Source organism: Calonectris borealis, chromosome Z (assembly GCF_964195595.1).
Source record: "Calonectris borealis chromosome Z, bCalBor7.hap1.2, whole genome shotgun sequence".
Classification (NCBI taxonomy): Eukaryota; Metazoa; Chordata; class Aves; order Procellariiformes; family Procellariidae; genus Calonectris; species Calonectris borealis.
Genome location: NC_134352.1, coordinates 58,443,131 through 58,466,349, shown reverse-complemented (window position 1 = coordinate 58,466,349; position 23,219 = coordinate 58,443,131). Strand labels below are relative to the sequence as shown.

General features: G+C 40.9%; 1 protein-coding gene across 9 annotated transcripts in view; it reads left to right on the top strand.

Annotated features, from left to right (window-relative positions):
• MRPS27 (mitochondrial ribosomal protein S27) overlaps positions 1–22,791 on the top strand; it is a 54,549-nt gene extending 31,758 nt beyond the window's left edge. For 4 of the 9 annotated variants that reach the window (XM_075136479.1, XM_075136480.1, XM_075136473.1 and 1 more), the window contains 7 exons: positions 3,467–3,581; positions 4,090–4,168; positions 5,468–5,583; positions 8,445–8,547; positions 10,824–10,966; positions 14,364–14,519; positions 18,671–19,098. In XM_075136479.1, the coding sequence (XP_074992580.1) occupies positions 3,467–3,581; positions 4,090–4,168; positions 5,468–5,583; positions 8,445–8,547; positions 10,824–10,966; positions 14,364–14,519; positions 18,671–18,910 (952 nt within the window). In that variant the 3' untranslated portion in view covers positions 18,911–19,098. Of the gene's footprint in view, positions 1–3,466; positions 3,582–4,089; positions 4,169–5,467; positions 5,584–8,444; positions 8,548–10,823; positions 10,967–14,363; positions 14,520–14,697; positions 14,818–18,670; positions 19,099–20,131; positions 20,566–21,682 lie in introns of those variants that run through there. The other 5 variants (XM_075136475.1, XM_075136478.1, XR_012670845.1 and 2 more) reach the window with 4 other exon arrangements.
• Positions 22,792–23,219: the final 428 nt, after the last annotated feature.

Genomic DNA, 23,219 nt, shown 5'->3' with positions numbered 1-23,219 from the left:
CTTAGCCCAATCTGATGGCCAGTTTGTGAGCAAGAGAGAGCGTGCACTTGCTTGGCTAAAAATGTTCTGGTTGCCTTGTACTGAGGCTGTACACTCACTGTATCTCTTCCAAGTTATAATCATTTTGCAAGTCCAAAGCAACAGTTTAACGAAAATCAAGTTTCTGGACTGCATCGTTTGAACAATTTTCCAAAATAAGGGGAATTCTGGTACCATTGCACTGTGTGCTGTTAGATTCACAATGACCTTGATATTTCAGGAACTCCTTGTCTTACAGATACTCCTCCTTGTTCCCTGTGGGGACAGATGTTCTCAGTTCAATGACTGGAAGGATGACCATATTGATTCTTTAACCATTAACATTAAAGAGTACCAACAGGGACCTCCCCTAATGCTGTTACGGATGCTTCTCCTTGTCTTTTCTGAACACATTATAAGAATCTTGTGCTTCTCGGGTTTTTATTAGTTCTCAGAAAAATGAGTTTCAACAGCAGACATCTGCAAGCTAACCTCCTGGTCTTTCCATTAAACATACTTGCTAGAGGCTTCCTTTACTTAATTAATCCTGAATCTTCTGCTTTCTGTAGTTTTAGCTTCCTTCTGTTTTTTCATCTGTCCCTGAACATACTGCCTTGCTTAATTATATCCTATTGTGTGTTTCGTGGAGAAAGAGAAGGAGGAAGATGTTGATGCTTGTCAAAATGACCAGCAATCTCCTCTTTTCCCTGATTCCCTTTCAAATAAAAATGTCTGCTACAACATTTGGTTAGTTTGTCTAGGTTAGCTGTAAAAACAGATACTCTGTTGGCTTCTCTTCTCAGCTAGTAGAATAGAGACAGAGGTCATTCCAGCATTATATGGATCAGAAACATCTAAAGATTGCAGTGTAACTGTTTCCCTTTCACTTCCAATTCCCCTTCTACCACATCATGGATTAATGGAAGTGTGTAGTGTTGAGGGATCGTGTACATGCATATGTATTGCATTCTTGTTGACATGGAGACAGAAAACTTTTGGTATCAGTCCCCTCTCTTCATTCCCAGGCAACTGTTTTGTAATTAATTATTAGAATTAACTAGAAAATTCTTTGGCTGAGAAGCTGTTGCTTTTTATTTGCATAGTACCTAGCGCAGTGGAGACCTGGTCTGAGTGTAAAGATCTTAATAGTAACGTACAATAATTATATCTGATAGATCCTGTGGTTGTCCGTACACACACACACACTAAAATCAGTCCTAGCCCTACAAAGCTTATGCAAAGATTTTTTTCAAGGAGTTTTTATAGCATCCTTCTGAATTTCATGCATATCGATTCCAGAAACTTGTATTCATTGAGGAACAGTTTCATCCTGTTTCTAGACCACATTGCGTCCCTCTTACGCCTTTTACTATCCAAGTGCAATTTGACTTTGAAACCCGGAAGCATTTCACCATTACATAGGCGGTAGCATTCCCAAGGTGCAGGAGGTATTGGAGTGCTCTCTCTCACTGTGGTGTACTGAAGAGAATAAATGCAGCTCTGCAAAAAGGTGAATATTCAAACCCATTAAAACCTTTGGGTTTTTTTTTTTTTAAATGTTTTCTTCCCTCCTGTGTAACCAATTAGTAGGAAGGATGCCAAAGACTGTATCAAAAGAAAGGCCTAAGTCTTTGAGAGCATCAGTGTCATGTTTTTATAAGACAAGTCTGTTGTTTTCCACTTGTGAAACAATATTAACCTTTTAATGAAGCAACTTTAAAAGGTGCTGGCAGCTTTGTTGCTGGGTGCTGGTGTTGCACTCTGACCCATCTTAAATGACTGGTGAAACAGTCTGTAGCAATTAGATAATTGTTTCATCAAGATATGATTAAATCCAAATGCCTGTAGTTGATGCTTCCTATAAGCATTATTGAAACAGGACTTTAATGAAAGCAAATATACGTTCTTGCTGTTCCCAATATTTGAACTCCAGAGGAAAGAAAATGGAAAGCAATTAGAGCAACAAAATGGATGTTTGTAATTTAATATTCAAAGCATGCTTTTCTTTTTCTATTAAATTCTAATTTAATGGGGAGATTTCACGTGCCACTTAAAAACCCATATATTTAGATTTTGTGTAGTTGTTTAGCTCCCCTTTTGGCATGGATGTCTTCTGCATTCTGAAGGCTCTCTAGGCTGCAGTACTTTTCCAGGCTTGGTCATCTGTGTAGCCCTCAGCCGGGGGATGCAATATGCAGAGATTCACTGGCGGGGAAGGAGAGTTGGTCCACGTTAATCTGATAAATGTTCTGGAAAGCATGCTCACTCAGATGGAAGAGCCAACCCTGCCTCTAAATGGTGCTGCAGCTTGGCTCGAGGCTGCAAGCATCTGCACATGAGCCCAGTTCAGTCATCGGTGTTTTCTGCAGGAAGCGGCAGTCACTTCTGTGGTGAGGAGTGAGCCCATTTTTCATGCATACACTTTGAATTGAGAAAGGGTGCATGCATGTCTTCACGCTGGGGTATGAAACTCAGCCCAGGACCAAGGCAGCAGCTCCTGCCACTGGACTCTTAAATGGTTTTTGAGTCTTTGCCAAAGATAAAGCTCCATATACTCTTTGTCACCACTTCTCCAAATGCAGAGCAAAGTGTATATGTCTGAAAAAGGATTAAATAAAAGAGGCGGAACTTAAAAGTATTTAATTTTACAAATTGGTTGATCTCTGGAGTAGGTTGCCTGGGAAGACTGCTGAAGCCATGGCATGAGGTGTCTCAGAACAGGTTAAAGAAACATCCATCGGGAACAAGGCAGCTGGTGCAGGGCGGCAGGGGAGGGCTCTCCAGCAGAGTTTCCCCTTGCATGAGGCATGCCTCACTGATGAAGCATTTCTAAACACAAATGAAGCATGCAGCAGCCCAGGGATGGCCTGTGCTGTGGCACAATGAATTCTTAAGTGGTTGAAGTGAGGCATGAGTTAGAGAGGGTGGGAGACACCAGATTACACAAGCTCCAAAGGTTCAGACCCAGCTTTATTTTGACGTAATTCTCATACTTACTGATGTCATCAGTCATGGAGAAGTCTTGCTCTTTGATGAGACCGGCAACAGTACAATGTTATACCATCAGAAGGACAAAGTTAAAAAGTACTACAGTGTTTATAGCAATCTCAGTTGGCCTTCATAAATATACCAAGCTATTATTTTATTGTATCCATCTTTTCAGGGGAAAAGTAGTAGGCTTTCTGGAAAGTGAGAAGTTTAAAATATTATGCATTTATGAAAAGGTCAGATTCCCCCTCTGTACACACTATTAAATTGTATCAAAGTTTTGTTTCTCTTAATTGAAGGGGCTAGCTGGAGCTCTTTGGAGAGCAATGATTGAATGCAAAGACAAATACAGACAGATTTATATTTGAGATCATGAAAGGAGGGCGTTCTGAAACTCATAGTTCCTTAATTACAGAATTTCTTTCTGTGATTGTCACCTGGACTGTTTATCATGCTTTAGGTTTCGGCATAGTCCAAATTGCTGGTACTTGAGAGACTGGACCATCCACAGCTGGATCAGACAGTGCTTAAAATATGGTGCAGAAGACAAAGCCTTATACACATTAAAAAACAAGGTAAGATTTTACAGGGAAAACCCATGAATATATTTGATCCATTTTTTGAGACAAGTGTGGCCTACCTGGAATTCCTATTGCAGCCAGGTCCTGTAGACTGTGGTTTTCAGTTCAGATATTTCTTTTTCAAAAATTAATGTTGCACTTGAATTTTAGCTAAACCTCTTTACAGCTTTTATTTCCTCTCCTTTCGCAGAAAGCTTTTTGTTTTTAAACAGTGTTGGTGTCCAAAACATGCTAGATGCAGGAGAGGCATAAAAACCCGATATGCAATGCTCCTCCTGGTCCCAAAGGCTCAGATAAAATGCCATAACAAATCCAGTACGTCAAAAGTTAGAAAGCCTACATCACAGGAGCAGTGCTAATCTCCTTGTGTTGCTTGACTAACTGTCACACTGCAGCACTGTGCAATGCCATGGTTCTGATCTTTCTGATACCTGCAGCGCTATGCTTGGGAAGATTTGAACAGCAGATTTTCCAACTGATTTTTTTTCCTTCTTCTCTTCAGGTTCAGTATGGAATTTTCCCAGATAATTTTACATTCAATATTTTGTTGGATTGTTTTTTAAAGCAGAAGAAGTATGAAGGTAAGAAAATATATACCAATTCTGCAACCTCAGTTGTATGCTCTCAAATCTGCAGAGCCTTTCTTTGAATTAAAAACTTTTAACTATATTTTTTCTGAAGTCACCTTGAAAACACACCTTCTCCTTCCTTTAAACTACTTTTCTGCATGTTTATATCTCATTTCTGTGGGGTTTTTATTCATTATATAATTTTGAAACACGTGCAATTCAGTTTCTACTGTGATTAATCCCATTCCAAATGTAAAACAACTTCTCCAGTTTTTACAAGTCTGACTTAACTCCTATGTTGTCGTTAGCATGTATTAGTGACAATTAGAGTGTTATAAGAATCAAAATGCATGTTGATAGAGTTCATCTTACCTACACTTAGCTATTCGGAAAGCTACATATCTAAACTGTTTGTCTAGACTTTCTGTCTGTCACTGACAGGCTATGCTGAATTGCCGTGTTGAGGTGCCTGTCTTTCACTATTGACTGTTTAAGTGTTGAGATGAATAATCCTCTCATGTCTGATGACAAATATTTAAGGTTTTCATTTCACTGCAGGTTTTCTGGTACTGTAGACTTGCAATGAACTTTTCTTTGCATAAACCTCTTATAAAACAAATAACTGAAAGGGACAATAGAATTGCAGGACTTGTCTGTAGCTTTTATCATGAAGGTTTTGCTAAATGGCAAATTAATACATATATTTATTTTATTTTGAGAGCACCTGTATCTGTGAATTCCCCCTTATTCCATCCATATTTATTTTCTGTGACAGGCTCAAGTTTAACAAACTGTCCTTCCTGACAGGGATTGTCACTGGAACTCCCTGTGGAGCTCCTCCAGAGCACTCTTTGCTGAATACAGTGAGTGCTGTGGGTGATCTGTGACAACATTTCTGCTCCATTGTACTCTCCTGTCACCTTAAGGGCAGTGAATTTAAGCCAGTCTTCTCTAGTTTGTAATCTAAATACAAGAAAAAAGAAGTCATTTTTAGAGATTTTTAAAAAAATGTTAATGATTGAAGGGGCTGAGTAAAGAAGAGCCAATTGAAGAATGTAGATCTAAGATGAGTTTCAAAAGCTTCTTTGCTGTGGTCTCATGCTATTCAACACATTCTTCCTTCTCGCAGTGTGTTTTAATAACCCAAGCGAGTAAGACTAATTCTATACCACTAGTCATGAGAAATCTTTAACTTTCTCCCTAACTACTTCAAAACATACTGCAGCAATAAAGCATCAGTGAACATGAGTGGGTGCGAAAGGGACCTGTGTAAATTTACGCTTGCTGATGATGTATTGTTTTCCTCCATAGATGCTGTGTCAGTAGTAACAGAGATCATGCTGCAAGAAAGTTTTGATGAATTCTCAACGCAGCTTCTTTCTCTCTATGTTTTATACCAGTACCTGGCAACCAAGTCTGAACATACGGTAAACTGACCACACTCAAAATGATACACAAACCCTCGGTTTCTAAGTGTAGTGGTGCAGTCAGTTGGGCATTCAATCTTGAATGTATTTTATTTCCCCTAAGTTTACCTGGAAAAAATAAATACTCCATTTTTTTCATTATTTTTACAACTGCAGAAGAAAGAATGAAAAAAAGAAACACAAAATAGGAAAGCCATCAAATAACTTGTCACCCCTTTTGCTCCTTTCTCTGAAAGGGAAGATGTGTTGGGATTTTCACGTGTAATGTGTGCCCATTGGAAGGTTATGAAATGACATTTCAGTTCAGTTCAAAGAGGGCTCTATCAGTTAACACCAAAAAACTGTGTCACCTATTGTATAGTACCCTGTTAAGGTGAGTATCGTTCACCATTAGAGTTTGGTAATGGTGATGTTGCAGAATTATAAAGCATTTTCACTAGGATTTTTACTATCCCATTTGGCTTTGGGTGTATTGTTTCTAGTATGTATTTGTTTTAAAACTAAATTCATTACATCTCTCCTATCTCCAAGGATTAGGGGTTTCTTACTCACATTGCACTTGCTTAAGGCCAACATGACAGTTCAGGCTCTTGGAAGTGGCTTCATTCTACCATTGCAGGAGGGGCTTAGTTAGGTATCAGCAAAGGACTCTGCCATGTCCATCACTTTAGGTAGCTACTTTTCATGTAGTTTGGCACAAGCCTTCAATAGCATGTTGTCATCTATAAGGAAAATGGTTGAAGCCTCCATTTGTCTTACATCAAGCATCTTCCAAAATGCATATTGCAGATGCCTTAAGGTTTTACTCAATTGGGTTGTAATTTCAGTTTTCACTATAGAAAACAAATGTGCATTTGCCCTGTTCTGTGTTCTCCTTCGTTCCCCAGAAGTCAAGTATGCTTGATCACTTGTATATGAAAAGCAGAGGGACCAAAATCTCATTTTCCCGTTGTGTTTGTCCATGTTTGTGTATCCTCACTGCAAAGCCAAACACTTGTCAAGATCTGTAGTGTTTCATGAACGCTGAATATGGAAGAAAGGGTGGTGTAGACATATGACACATTTAAAGCAAGCATATTTATATAGCTGTGACTTATTTAATATGCATTTTGAAATAACCCCATCCAAGACAGCAATAAGCCATATTCCATATGTATACACCATACAGATTACCATTCAACACCTCATAATGCTCAGTACCAATTTTCTGTGTTTGATTTAAGAAGTGAGGGTAGACAGAGTTATCAGATGTGCTCAGCTACTGCTGAAAATCCCATTCCCTTTTCCTAAGGTGTGAGACAGGTCAGCCAGTGTCCTGTTGCAGACGGGCCCTTGGCCGTACCTTAAGGTCCAGCAGCCTGATGAAGTTTTAACTTAGAGCTGAATCATGGGCAGTCTGACTATATTAGTCCTTAGTGTGTATAGCAGTGGTGATAGACAGCTTCCATTTTTCTGCTGTTGTAAACACCACTGAAAGCCTGACTGGTCTTGGTTCTCCCCAGAAAGTTTCCTCCTTGACTGCTGCAAACTCAGTATGATTGCTACCTTCCACTGCAAAGATGTTAACGTTAAGTTCTTGCAGTTCCTCCAGCTCCTGGAGCCAAATGGGGTAGTTCCCAAAAGAACCTAGACCGCTAAAAGCCCTGTTTTTCCAGTTGCATCTGGTTTTCCTATAACATTCAGCTGGAGTGCTGAATTCAGCACGAAACAGCCGTATCTCCTTGTATCCCTTTTCTGGGTCAGGCAAATACCTTGCCTGGCTGTCAGGTGATGGTATTTTGTGTCAGATGATAACATGCAAATTCTTGTAGCATCCGAATGGAGGCACAAAAAAAATGCCATACCTTGAAAAGACATCTCTGAATAAAACGGTAAACCAGAAGGTCGAACCTTTGTGCTTTTTAAGACTCAATGTACCTCAGGGAATTTTTCAGAAGGCTTCTTCCTTTCACCAGGGATATTTGTCTCAGGTCATAAGGTAACAAACAAGACACTGAAGTACCCTGCCACAAAAACCATGTGTTAGAGAGTCAGACTTTCCCCCAATCTATTGCCTTTTATAGCTTCCTTTTCCTCATTTTCTTAGCAATGGGAGTTGTTCAGCTTCTTTCACTTGCAGTCAAGAGACATTTATCCTTGATGTTTGTGCTTCTCTGGTCTGGAAAAAAGTACTGTACTATCCTATAGCAAAACAAAATTCACACTACTCTTGCGGTTTTAATATACTTACTGATTGGGTGCCCTTCTTTAGCCATCACTGGTGGTCTGGCTCAGACAGCTGGTACTTCTCTTTAGCTGGAGACACAGCTGTACTTTTAATCCTGGGGCATACAGTGGTCTTGGTGAGTTTCATGTGTTCTTTTCACAGTGCAGATTTTGGACACAGAGCAGCCATTAGCAGCATATTCTTCTCTCAGCATTTTCCTATTGTAGTGAGGATAGCAGAGCATGTATCTTACTACATACTTAAAAGAAAAGGCTGCTCTAGTACAGAAGCCATGTAATTTTTTTCTTCAGCAGTGTTAGCCTGAAGCAAGTGGTAGGACATACAGGACAGAGGCAGAGCTTGGCCAATGTAAATCGTTGTAACACTCTGTCCTGAAGGAAATGCACTGATTGACTTCTGTGCAAAATCTCAACCACTCACGTTTTACTGTCTTCTGGAAAGAGAGGTGTCCCTCAGTGTAATGTGTACTATTCGTCACAATATACATACTGTAACGCTGAACACTAGACATGTTTAATGATTCTTTACTTTATTGCTAAGACATCCGTTGAAAGCCGCATGTGCTGTCTTTGGCTGCTGCCATTTTAAGTTTGTGTTTGTCAAGGAACGCTTACTTAGTTTACATTATTTGCAGTGGGAAGAGGAGAGAAATCTTGGAGCATCGCTAGTGCTTACAGGTCTAAAGCAAATGAGCACTGTGGGTTTTAGCTCCCAGCTGTATGGCTATGCATTCCTTGGTAAGTTTTACCTCCCTCGCAGTCATCTTTTCCCTCTTATCTTCAGTGGCTGAATTAAATTGGCATCTTCGCTTTATTAAAATGTAATCAAGCAGAAGGCTAAGAAAAAAAAAGGCAGAAGTAGTGGAAGGAACAATTTCAGAGTTAAGACTGAATCTGTTTTGTAAGCCTAGACGGTAGTACTGATTTGCCCTTTATCAGACAGCTTCAGAACCTCCTTTAGGGCTCCTTGCAGGTTTGGATTGGCAGCTGAAAGAAAGAAGGTGTTCTTAAAGAACAGTAGGGTTGGTTGTTTGTGCACCAACAAATTTTCAAAAAAAAACAGAAGTACAGAGTTCCGTAACACAAGTTTAAAGTTATGGACAATAGACTCTTTTTCTGGTTAGTGAGCTTCTTAAAATAATCCTTAAACCTCAAGAAGTTCAGAGAGCACAGCCTGAAAAACACTGTTTGGAACATCTATTACTCACTGCAAAGTTAATGTTTCTGTTGTGAACAGCGGATAGCAGTGCCTTTATCCTGTATCTGCTAAGGAGTCTTCACTGCTAATGATACGTATATTATTAAAGAGCAGTTAGATCAGAATATATCCAGAATTGGAGGGAAGGGGAATGGGAAATGGGGTAAGTAGTTCTTGAATTTCCTCTAACATTTAGAGGAATATAGTGCAGATAGGTTTTGTCCTGCTCTACAAAGTGATTATTTACTTGAAAGTAATTAATTAATTTAAAATTTATTATTATGCACTTGTTCCATTACTGCATTATATTTTATTCTAGAATTTACTGAGGGTAATAAAAAGCGGACTTGTTCTTAAAATATTGCCTCAAAATGTGTAGTGGCAGAGCTAAGATGCTGATTCAGGTTTATCATGACTGTAAGACAAAAAGCTCATTTTCAGTCAAAAAGGGGGATAAATGTGAAAATCAATTTGAAAGCAGGATTTTCCATAGAGCTGTAGTTTGTTATCCAGTGGAGATACTGATACAAATATGGACTTCGGTGTCCAGTTGGCATTCTGTTTGGGTGCTTTTTATGTCATATAGATTGGTTGAGTAGTGGCTCTATTTCAAAAATGCACTTCACTGTTGTCTGTGAGCCGTAGTACTTCTTCCATGACATTGACATGCAGTAGATCAAAAGCTATTTACTGTTATGTCACATATTCCACAGTCTTGCCAACACTAATGGAACCGACCTCTGAGAGAGTGAAAGATGTATACGGGCACAGAGTGGCCTCAAGCACTTCAGCTATTTTAATTTAGCCATAGTCCATAAGCTTTGTCTGTGCACTTACTACCTTGCTTTTCCTAAACTGTTCTCTTCCATGTAAAGAAGAGTAAGGTGTGTTTCATAGCTTTGTGTCATTATACCCAGAGTGCAAATTAGATTGAGAGCTTGGATACAACTATCGTAAGCTACACTGAAGTGGTATTATTTGTTAGAGTGAAGCTACACTGAAGTGGTATTATTTGTTACAGTGACAATGACAAAATCAAAACCTTAGAGTGACAATCATTGTAAATTACTACACACCAACTTCAGCGTGATGTACATTTCCTTTATTATGTAGGAGTTTCATGTTCTCTAGTAATTACGGTCAGAGGAAAAGCCACATTGTCAGTGGTGCTGCGCATCACAGGTCCTGCTAAAGTCAGTGAAGACCTTGTTGCACAGAATGTCCTAAATCAAGAACCAAAATTTCATTTTGGCAGGTCTCCCATATTTGCTCTCAGGAAGCTCCAGCAGAAATAGGGGTATTAAGGTATATAGTTAGCCAGAGCGTGTGCTGTTAATACCGTACAGTCTGGCCATGACACATGTGTGAGTAGACCCTAAAAGCCACAGAGGTGAGTCCAGAGCCTCAGATTTAGTGCATATATGCTGCACAGTCAGTCCCTGAAGGTGAAGGAGACATTTGTTTGAGATCTTCAGACATCCTCGCTCAGAGCTGCTGTTACAACTGCCAGACAACCAGAAAATCTGACCACTTTTCCTCTTTTCCATCTGGACAAAATTTGTAGGCGAGGGGGAAGGGGGAATGGGGAGGAACCAGAAACAAATATGTAATAGCCTTGAAGTTGGGCAAAAAGAAGGCACCTTAATAAAATAAGGTAATAGCAGTTCTGTCAGAGCAGCTTTGTAGAAGAGTGTGTTGTTTTTACCACAGAAGCCAAGACACCTCCTGTCACTTTTAAAAAACAGAGCCAACCCATACGGATTCCATTAAGACTCAGGTGTTGAAGTACTAATGCTGAAGTATTTTTTTATCACAGGGAAAGTGGAGTTGAATAAAGGGCTAAGAGCTGTATACAATCTAATGCCACTGATGTGGACACCTGGATACTTGAATAGAGCCTTGCAAGTGATGGAGAACGTGGCTTCATTGTCAGGGGACAGCAAAATCTGCAAAGAAGCTGTAAGTATGAAGGCTATAACCCGCTGAACAGAGGGAATTTCACACAAGCCAAACTCCAGTAAAACCTGTGAATTCTGTGCCTTTCTAATGAGAAGAGACCTAGCAATATTTCAGAAGTCTTTGGAAGACAGGCAAAGAAGTAATGTTTAGAACAGAACCACTGCTTCAGTTGATGAGCCAGTGATGGTGTCTACTGGCATGTCCTTGGGATGAGTGCCTGTTACGCCACAAATCATTTAAGTATGTTTCCTAAGCCTTCCCCTTCTTATAGAGACACCTGGGTCTGTGTCACAGGAAGCACATGTCTGTGGGAATGGGAAGACACCTTTGTTTCCCAAGCTTTTGAACTCTCTCAGTGACATACTTCTTAGCAGTGAGGATGAAATATCACATCTTGTTCCTCTCCCGACTAAATCCATGTATTCTGTGCCCTCTGAGATGATATTGTCCTGAGTGATACTGGTCCAAAAATGGTACCGAGTGATTTCTAGAAGGGTTGTAGTGCCCTCATTTGGAGAGGGTGGATAGATTCGGTCCATTTATTCGGTCCCTGAAGACTGAGGGACTTGGGGCTTAGGAGTGCTGTGGGGCACTGGGCTAATCCTGGAGTTGGACAGCTTAGGGGGAGTAACTTAGGAAACCACCACCACATGGGCTGGAGCATAGAAACAGCACTGAGGTCTCACCTCCTCTTCTTGGAACTCTTTCCTAAAGGTATCTCTGGCGATGGGAGTCTCCCTTTTGCTAGCATCACTACTAGGGTTGCAGTTTCTGCATTTCCCTTGACAAACAAAGGCCAGGGCACTGCTCAGCAGGTTCTCCTGTCTATTGCTCCATGCTTGGAAGCAGCTCTGTGTAGTATTGGACAGTGCAAGGAAGGAAATGTCACATCTGCAACTGCTGCCACTTTGAGTTACCTCTTTGGGTATGTGGTTTTGGGGATTTTTTCCTTACTCCAAGTCTGAAGAACTCAGCCTAATACACTTGTGATTTTTTTCTGCTTACAAACCCTAGACAAATTAAGGAACTCCTCAGCTTGCTCTGTGTTGTAGATGAACACCCTAGTGTTGAAAACAAGGCTGCATCTGTCTGTGGTACAACAGGTCCATAGAAGATCCCATCCTTCTGTGTACTGATATGTAAAAATAGTAAATGCTAGTAATATCTAGCAATGTGTTCTTCGCAGAGACACTTTTTACTTTGTTCAGTGAACAACTAAGAACTTACAAAATAAGGTTGTTACACTAATGCTGCAAGTCTCTCTGCACAAATCCAGTAGTAGAGCCCAAAAACCAATGACCGTGAGAGCCGCACAGAAACTTCTCTGAAGAGATACTTGGCCTCATTTGAATTTTAGGCAGCAGTATATAAACAATAGTGCAAGTCACAAAAGTTTCTCAAGCTGAGGACCAAGAGCAGGCATGGATGGTTTGTTATTATCAAAATAATTTTTCTCTAATGCATTTTTGTGACCCCCAATGCAGAAAGGAAAACAAGGAAAATATGTTGGTCCATATCCTTATTTGGTGTAAAGTAATTACAGTGTATTATTTGCATCATCTGGTCTTTTCTACCTAAATGCTTATTAAGATTTTACTATTAAGATCCATACAAGATATTTTTAATTACTACTTCCAACTAAAATGCAGAATTCCTAAGGGTGAAGGACTAAGAGCACTGACCAGGTCAATATTGGGGTCTGTCAACTTCCACTGAATTCAGCAGTAGATATGATGGAAACAACCTCAAGTGCCTTTCTTTCTATAGTATCCTGGGCCTTTCCTGGGCAGGACTAGGTTGACCATTATGCAATTCTCATAAATCCATATCATAGCACTGAGAAGTACGGGCCATGTTATAAATCATTGTCCTTGCATGCCTGCACAATCACGGAGTTATTTGAAAAAGATACGGTCCTGGTTTTGCAAACTTGGTTCTTTTCCAAAATGTAGTATTATTTTCTGACTGAATAAATTTCATTATCTAAAAGGGAAGTTTTCAAATGAACTTTTTTAACTGTGCAGTTTTGGTGTAAACATTTTCAAGTGATTTGCCCAATCATTATCAGTCACTTATTTTTCTTTCAGGCTTTAAGCTTCCATTCATTTCTGACAGAAGGGTGTCTCTTTTCTCTCTGCTATTACTATCTTAACAGCATAATAGAAATACTATTTTAGTATTGTGCTATATTGTTTAACTGTGAACAAACAAGACAAGTTTTAGTTTTTTTCATTGTCTGAGAAAATCTCTAAATAAGTGTATGTATTTCCAAGTACATAGTTATTATTTCATTGCTTATTTCATCCTGTTTCAGTACTGCTAGTTTAAAGATTACGTTTCAGTGTCAAGAATGTTATTTCAAATACGCCTAATTTTTATTCTTTTAGCATTATATACTTATGCTAGGAAAATGAAACTGTAAGCATCAAGATCCCTTTTGCTTGGAGAAAGCATCACAGATTCAAAGGTTACCCAGAGTTATTTCATCCTACTGATAAACATTCAGAATTAGGATTCATGGAAGGATAACAGCTCTTTGCATTTGTAAAAGCTGAACTTTAAAATGCAGGCAACCTGCATCTGGTTATGTAGAATATATTATTCCCAAAACAGGAGCAGCATCCATATAGCAGTTCCATCTTTGTATCAATAATACATACAGAAATAATTTACCAAGTCCCTTAGTGAAGCAGCTAATGTATTCTTTTGATACAATTGCAATTAGATAGGAGAGGGTGGTTCTCTTACTACCTTGAAAGACAAAAGCATGAAGAGAACAGAGGTGTCACAAATTAAAAATATACCTATACCAATATATTATATGCCTGCATTTCCATTTTTCCTGTTAAATTATCAAACTAATGATAGGAATGAATGTTCTTATTGGTGTACAGGTGATTTCCCTGCTTCTTTTCACCGAAGAGGTATTGACATGATCTGTTAGAAATTGTATTGTTCAATACATTCCATAGTAATATCTTATTCAGATGTATCTGTGATTGTGTATCATGCTAGTGCTGTTATCACTGTGACTACCATTTACCATTAGTATTTATGGCCAGATATCAGGTCAAGAGGAGATATTAGCCTAATGCCTGACAGATCTGCAAATACCAGTCAGCATCTAAGTCACGGGGAGTTTTACTGTTGACAGGGGGTGGTGGAGTTGTTCTGTTGTAGGGATTTAATGTCCAGCCTCAAAGGTCCCACAGACAGTACAAAATTATTCCAAGAATAAGTCCCATTTTCTTTTAGAATTTGGTTTTATTTTTATCATATAAAAAAGTAATCTCAAAATACATAGTAACTCATGAAGTTGGTTGTAGACATGACAGTGGTGTTTTCAGATTGTATTTCCAAACTGTTTATGCTAACAATGATAAATGTGATTGTTCAGATTGATGCTCTGGAGACCATTTTGCAGTCTGTTCTTGAAGCAAAACCTGGTCCAAAATCGGCTGAAGAAGTCAAGGAATTAGAGCAGAAGTCACAGTGTGTAGAATCAGAAGAAACAGAGCAGTCTAAAGCACCCAAGTACTACAGCCGATTCAAGGTAAGAGAGTTTCATTTCTCTAAATATTCTAAGCTGTAGTAGATCTCCATAACATATACTAGAAAATATATATGCTGGCTTATTATGGCTAGTAGACTGACACTCCTTCAGTGCATCAGGAGTCCCACCTGGCATTTTTGAAACTGATGTCACCTTACATTTTCACTTCTTCAGACAGGAAGCAGCAGCCTACAAAGACACAAATGCTCAAGGCCACTTGTCTTTTGTCTGTCTGCTGGGATTTTCTCTTCACTTTTCATATATCAAAATGGTAAATCCAGTCCTGTTCACAGAAGTGGTATGTCATTAGAGATCCATTATCTGACCTTGTGTAGGCTCTTGCTCATTAAAATAAATTGTAATAGGCATGAGACCATCATGAACTTATTGTCCATTTGTGTATGTTATGATTAAGTAGGAATGTTGCATTCCCCTTTCACTCTGGGGAATTAAGTAAGGCTATAATTATATAAGGCCTCCCTTTTATCTTCAGGTCATCATGCTGATGGTAACAATATGAAACACACACAGTTGTTCATTAGGGCATAGCTATATAATGAGTGCATTTTATTTGAGCATCTCATAGCTATATAACGAGCTCATTTTATTTTATCACCTCTGATTTGTGCTGTGGTAAAAATCAAATACCCCAGATTGAAACTATAGAATTATAGTTCCAGGAGCAGTACTTTTTCCATAGCCCATCGGTTTCCATTGTTGCTGTCATGACCTTGGACAGTTGTTCTGGATACAGATCGTTGTTCTTCTAAAGAAATTTCAAAAGTTAAAAGAGTAGTATCCTATGGTTTCACCTCACATACACACACTTTTCCTTTCTTTAATTTTTATTTACATAAATTATTTGCCACTAATCTTTAGGTATTAAACTTGCTTTGTAGGCACTTAGAACTTTTTAATTAAAGTGTTTGGGAATCAGTGAGTGCTCAGCATGTGATAATTAATGCCTGGATGAATTACAGTGAATTAGGTAAACACAAGTGCCCTTTGAAGGAGGGAGCGAGACGTTTTTATGAGTCTCTCATTGTCTATCCATTGTCTAGCCGTGAAGAAAATAATGCAGGGTGCTCAAAACAAGGCCTAAATTTCAAACTGGGGACAGGCTAGTGCCAAGAGGGTAGTTGTCTTCTCACCTGAACTTTTCCGAAAGTTCCATAAACCTCAGTTGAGGCATTCCCTGGTGTGGCAGTGAGTGCCCTGACTTTGAGCCAACAAACTACAGTCCCAATGCTTAGCTCTAAGCTCTCACCAGAAAAGTCTGAATATAAGAAAGACAAAGCCCTCATGTGAAGTCTAGACATCCAACAGTAATTTATATGTAAATAAGCCACAATTTCTGGTTGTCTGGATGAGAAAAGGAGCTTTCAAGTCAGAATGCCATTTCAGCTAAGCCTGAAAGAGCTCTCAGACTCTTCTCTGAAATCCATTAGTTGAACCCCTGGCCACCTATGGGTGTAGTTCACAGGGCAGAGAAGTTCACAAGAAATCCTTACAAGTCTGAGGGAAGGTGGCAGCTCTGAAGCAATCTGGTGATGTTGGCATTCACAGCTGCTGTCCCAGCACAGATCATCTGCCCCTTGTGTGATGTAACCCCAATACAGGATTCGCACTTCTGCTGCTGAAAACACTTTGGTTGCACTTTGTCCAGCCCTGCATTAGCCAGCATGTCCCAGTCTTTCTCCTTGAGCTCAAAACCAATTGCTTCTGTCTCCTGTTTGCCCAGTTCTCTTTCATAAGTCATACACCTGGGTATGCAAGGAAAAGCATGTGGATTTGCTCCAGACATACAGTTCCTGCCTAGAACTGTAGCTTGTTCTGCATGGCTTTTATACGCAACTTGGTCTCCGTGTCTCAGAACAGCCATTTGTGGAAGTACCTGAAAAAGCCACGGCAGCCTAATAGATATGATGTGTGAGAGGCAGCATGTCCTTCATTTCCACTAAAACAAACAGGACTTGAGGACATTTGGCTTTTTCCAGATAAAGCCTTTAGAGCTGTAATTTAGACTCTCTGTCTGACACTGTCATTTGTGTGGTAATTACCTATTTTCAGATCCCGTACACTGAGGCTCACTACTCAGTACAGTGTTCCTCAGGCAATTCCTTCCATCTGTGTCAAATGATCAGTGGGCAAGCATTTCATCACATAAATGCTGGGAACACCCTCTCTAAAAGCAGTGCTCCTTCTCTAACTGTCTGCAGAGCCCTGGAGACTGCTTATAAAAATCAATGATTTAGACACTTAAGAATGTGCCCTTTTGGTACCTGCGGGACATAGAGGCTGCTGCTTTCCTAAATTAGTTTCACTAATGTATCACAGCAGAGTAGGGAAGATTCTAGGAGTTCAGTGTTCCCAGTAATGGCTTAGGAGAGAAGTCCTGCTAGTTTCCAGTTTGTTGCCTTTCTCTAGTTCAATTTCATATTGCTTAGGTTCAGCGCATAAACCCCCTTTTCAGCACATCTTTGGTAGTGGTTAGTAGGGAGAGTCTGAAGGATCTAAACCAGTTATGTTTAAACTGAATATCTAGTCTGTAAACATGAGTATAGTTGTCAGGTTCCTGCCCCAGACCCAAGCTGTACGGTCTCTTCATGTTTCTCACTGATGCATCATATACTTACTGACATCTCAAACAAAATAGAGATGAACACACCTAAATATTACTGAGTTTGGTTTTAGACCATTAGCTTCAAAGCCATTGGTTTTGTTTTCGTTCTTTATCGTCAAATCAAAAAACAGACAGAGCCAAATACCCAAGTCCCTCAGACCTGCATGCCTAGCATTTTAGAGTTTTGAATCTGCTGTCTGTCCACTTCAAACCTTCAAGGGTCTGGCAAAACACAACAAAGCCTGCAGAGAGAAGTGGAGAGGCCTCAGAGGGGCCATCATAGTTTCCTGCGTAAGAACAAGGCAGAGCCTCAATACAGGAGCTGAGGGGCAGTGCCTTTGCAGATTATTGCCAGCGTGGGCTGGGGTAAGAGGAACACTGGGGGCCTGCAGCACAGCGCATAAGCTTCCAGTGATAACTGGAAATCCAGATACCTGCATGGCCCCAGAATTGCCATTTTGTTTGGAGGTGAATGATCCCCACATCTTCTTTCCATCATCCTGCAATGCAGAACAATAGGCTTTATTCAAAGGGCCCAGGAAAGAAGCATGGATGTATCTTTCTTTAGGACATGTACTTACTTTAAACATTTCTGCAGGTGCTAGGCTCAGTAAAACGTTTTATTTAAAAGAACAATCAGGAAAATGTGTTGCTATCTGATGAGTGAGCAAGGGGTAAAGAAGCTGCCAGTACCCTGTCACCTTTCTCCCCCAGGAAACTCCTCCTTGGTTGTGTATCTGCACTTTTAACGCAATTAATCAGATTGTTAGTGAGCCATCAGGCTAAGGATTCCAGAAAGCCAGAAATAGTATCACTGGATGATTCATCATCTTAAGTGAATTAACATTTTTATGCTGCATGAAATCTAGATAAGTAAAGCTCAAGAAACACTGCACAGTTTCTTACTGAAGCTCTGCTCTTAGTTTCAGTGTAGAATATCCCTGAAAAAATACCCCTTGCTTTAGTGCTATTGTACAGTCTGTAAGCATAGTCAAACCTCCTATCACAGTAACTGTTGGAAATAAAAATCACGGGAGTTACTTAGAAAACTGTTAGCAAGAGAGCATTTAAAGTGATGTGCATCTGTTGAGAGGGATGCTAATGCATGCAGTGTGGAGCAAAGCGTTCAACAGATTTTTGAGGTAAGGCACAAAAACAAGGTGTTTAGATTATATTTATTGTAATTGACTGATCAGCTGATCTTTGTTAATACCAGATAACTGAACTTGGAAAAATAAAGAGAATTTCAATTCAATTTCAATGGTTAATGCAAATTAAACTTCATTGGTTTAGTTTTACTGCTGAAAAAAATTATTCTAGCCGTTAAGCATTTCAAGAAATGGTACCAGCTACCACAGTCAAAACATATTGCTGGGATAAAATACTTACCTAGCCTGTATAGCCCAGCTAATAGTTAGATTCAAACAGCGATGTATTGGTTCTTGCAGGGAAGTATTTTGTGACTGATTATTTTGTGACTGACTGGCGCTCTCCTTCTCACTCCCCGCCAAATCCCTTTTTATGACAGGAGCTGTACTCTCAGCTGCATTCACTTGGCAAGGTTGAATCTGAAAGCCTGTTAACCCTGACCACCCAACTTGTCAAGGAAAAGCTGCCAGCGTGTGAAGTGGAAGACATTGCAAAACATGAGCAGAAGCTAAAGGAGTGGGAGCAAGAACAAGCACTTCTCATTGAGAGAGAGAGAGAGATGAGAGAAAAGGCTAAGCATGAAATGGAAGCTAGGAAGCTAGCTAATGCATCTGCTTAGTGCTGGAACTCAAAGACTACCATACTGGTATGCATTCCTCTGTCAGTGAACTGAAGTGCTCACCATTATTAATATTTCACTTCGATCCTGCTGTGAATGTGACTATATGTGACTGCTATATGCAAATTAAAACTTTTCCCATTTTTCCTGTTTCCTGAAGTAAAGCACATGTGGTTTAGAAATCTTCATCCTGTTTATGATATATTTTCCTCCTTCCATCAGCTAGGCAGGGAGTGGGATGGAAACAGCACAAAGAAACAAAGGCATAAGAAGTAGCTTGCCTGTGATGAAAGGTGTAGAGGATGGAAGGAACAAAAGAAGAGGGAAGAATCTCAAACACAAGTTGTTTCAGTAGGGATTTCTCACAGGGAAGAATGCCTTGGCTACTCTGAACTTCAGACACTAAGAGGATTAACGTATATTGATTGCTTTTTTTTTCCCCAATTCATTTGGAAAATTCCGGATACTATACATGGAGTTGGAAGCCTAACTTTAGACTGTTTTTCTTAAAGAGTTTCAGCCTAGCAAGTTAGTGCTTGTACAGGGACTCAGATGTGGCTTCCTTGTAAGGAAGTTAGAAATTTCTGACTTTACTAGTGCTGCTCTGCTCCACTTTTAAGGTTAGTAGAGAAACACACACAATCGCCTCGGCACACACAGAGGAGCCTCATACTGCAGTGCAGTTTCCTTTTATATTCTGGGCGCTGTTTTGTGGGGTTTTTGACCTAATTCCCTTCTTGTGTCAGCTGTGTACATGGTCCCATGCTCCATATTTCAGATTGGTAAAACAATGTAGGTATTCACACAGAGCACAAGGAAAAGGCAAGGGTGGAAAGGATCATAGTGCATTGGTTGTGGGATGCGTCAGCATCCATCCCTGCTTACATTCCCTGTCACCACTGAATCTCATCAGCTGCAGCCAGTGAATTTATGCAGCTCATGGCATGGCGAGTTCCTTGAAAACAGTGAGCCCCTAGCAGCAGCCGTGCTGTATTGCAGCTTGTTATGATAACAACAGGGTTGTTTCACTGTGCTTTATCACAGGGTCTGATAACCATTTCCAGTTTTATCATGCAACTGCCTAGTCTTACAGTGATAAAACTCACATCACAAACTCACTGTAAATCCGGTGAGAACACGCTGCCAATCTGTGAAGTGAACTTGTTTTACATGTAGGAAAGCATCTTGCCTACATACACGAAATACCTCTCTTATTCCCAGCAAGTGCACTCAGAGCCTGATTGCTCCTTCACATCCAAGAACTTGGCAGTAAGGTCCTTCACCCCATCTTGTCAGCAAGTCCCATAGTTTTGCCCGTACTGCAGTAAGAGAGTGCTGTCTTCAGGTAAGTGGGTGATTTTGTGGCTTGGCTTAACTAAACCAGCAGTGGACTTTCCTAGGCAGCTTTTCTCAAGTCTCCTGAAGTTTTTTTCCTCTTTCTTGGTCTAAATGCTTTCTGATGACTAGGAGAAGTTAGGGAGCCTGAAGGAGGCCAAACACTCTCCTAAGAACAATTTCCTTAAAACTGGTGGCTTTAAAGAGGTCATCACTCCTAATGCAACCACAGGAGAACGAAGCGTCCCTTCCCTGACCATGTATTTCAGTTCTTCAGTATCAGAACATGGGTTGTACCTCCAAAGGTTCACAATTACTCCTGCATGGTGATTCCTTTCTCAGCTGCTTTCTACAGACACCACCTCTCCTCCTGGGATCTTCTCTACACCACCACAGTTTTAAGACCCTCCTTGCAGACACATGGCCTCTAGCCACCGCAGCTGCTGATCCTGTTGCTTATGAGACATTGTTTGGCTAACAACAATGCCACAACAGGGAGTGCCACATTTCTCCTTGTTTCTTGTTGGCATCTGTTTCTTGGCAGCACAAGGAGCCTGTTTCTGGCCCCACCACCACCCTCCCTCACCCTGCTCAGTAGTTATGCCAGGCTGCTAATGTTAATTGAGCTCCAGCAAGCTGCCAGCTGCCATGCCCCCTGCTCCCTCACAGAGCACGCTTCATTTCCCCCACAACAAACCCCCCTTCCATTTATTTAGACTTAACTATTACAGCAATAGGGGAAAAAAATGCTCCTCTAAACTCTGAGTAGCCTGTTAATGAACATTACAGGTTGCCTCCTTGTTTTACTCCAGGCACTGTGGGTTTAAATGCTCTGAGCCCAGCCCAAAGTCTAAATTTAAACAGTGTAGTTACAATCATTCTCTGCCTTTGCCCAAATCTCCTCCCATATCCTCTGCCTGTGGGAGAGGGGCATTTCCCTGCCAAATGCTTTGCAGGCAGCAAAGCAGATTCCTGGGGCCATATGAAGGACACCAAACCCAAGACCTGCAGCAGGGGGTCCAGACCATTTGTGGTTTAAGGAGCCAAAAGTTTTGCCAAGCCCTCTCATTTATCTGTCCCCTTGGTATCGCCCTGAGCAAGAAACCACTTGTGACACTTCCACCAGCTGGGCCAGCTGCACGCCAGGGCCCCTCTTTCCTCCCCTTCATGCCCCAGCCAAGTATTTCTCCATGGTCCAGTAGCCTTCATCTTGGTTCTCCCCACCCCAGGTCTCACCACTGTCGCACTCAATAGAAACCAGCTTCTGCCAAACCAGTGTTCTCTCTCCTAGCAAATCCTCATATTTCACACAAGCCTACCTGCACCTTCTTGAATTCTCCAGCAACCCTCATTGATGCTTCACCTTTGACCTCACCCTTGAACCCCATCAAGTTCCTCCGAATATCATCTCACATTTATTTCTTCCCCTTCTCCAAGGAGGCTGGCCATGTCTCTTTGCCCGCACCACCATCTCAGACAGCAATGTGCCCCTGGCTCTGCAGACAGCAAGCAGCTTGGGGTACCAAGCGCTCGGGCACCCTGAAGTTTGAGGCCCCTGGACACAGCTCAGTCTCAAGAGGTTGGAAACATGAACTGGCAACTGAAGCTTGAGGGAGGGGAGGAAGGTACACTCCTCTTTGGTGCTCTCTCCTACCTGCTGGCTTTGAGCAAGGTCAACAGTGAGACAGACAAGACTGTGAGATGGAGTAATTCGCAGACCAGTGCTGTTCAGACATGTGCTCAGCTTCCTAAGGGAGACACGGACGGCAGCTGTGCACCACAAACACAGCAGCATGAAAAATGCACAGAGTATCAACTAACTCAGCTTGACTTACCTGCTTTTCTTCCCGCTCCAGGAAAAGTAAGAGAGACTTGACTGTTCACCCCCTTGCATAAATCACGTTGCATACACAACCTGTTTTTCAGCTAGTTGCTGGATAACTCTAAAAAAGAAGTTTGAAGAACACTTGTAACAACACCTAAAAGTGAAACTAGGCCCCAGGTAGTCAAAAGCCCTTCTGTCCGGACGCCGGCGGCTTTGTGTGCACTCCTGTGGTAGCCATCACCCGCTGGGGTGCAGCCGGCCACTTTTAGAAGGGAGGCAGAGAAGTCATACAGCAGCTTTTGATCATCTGCTGCCTAAAGGTGAGCTCTGATGCCAAGGGAAGAATGTGGATGTGTATATATATATCCATATTAAAAAAAAAGAAAATACTTTTGTACTCTACAAAGACAAAAAGCTTCTGAATTCATCCGGTCCTGCACCCTGGTACTCATTCGATGCGAGCTCACAACCCAGTGAGCACTTACTCACTAGGAGACAATCAAGCTTTTTGAAGTGTTGCTGCTCCTTGCTGCACTGTTTCAGACAGCTGCCTAGACCTTTCTGTATGTGGATGGGACTGGCAAAATATTTCCTGGCGGAAATCTTCGTTGGTAGTAAGACTATCTCCTTTTTTTGGATCACCTCTCCTAGAAATGTTCCTTCACATCCTGTTTTTGTTTGTGACTACAGCTGTGATTCGGATTAAAGCTATTGCCGTTTCCCTCTTGTCAGTGTATTTCTAAATCACAGGAGTGCATCTTTATTCATGAAAATTTTTGAGTAATTTTCCTACTCATTATCCTGGTGTCTGTATAGCTAAAGGCAGAGGACAATCTCCCAGTGCTAGAAGCAATACATTTGCATGCACAGTCACTGAGCTGTGCATGCAAACAAGGTGACCACCAGCCTAAATAATACCTGCCTGCACTAACGCTTATGGTATAGCATTGCCAGACTTGCACATGCTAGGCAGTGTTAACAGCTCTCCTGTGTTTCCCCAAGTGTGGGAGAGACCCTTCTCAACAATACTAGCCAAAAGAAACAGAAACCAGTACAAATGCAAAGCCTGTTTGGTATGTTGGCATGAATTCAGCCCCTGTTAGGAGAAAAAACCCAGCACTTTAAAAGGTTAAAGCTCTTCCTTTTAAT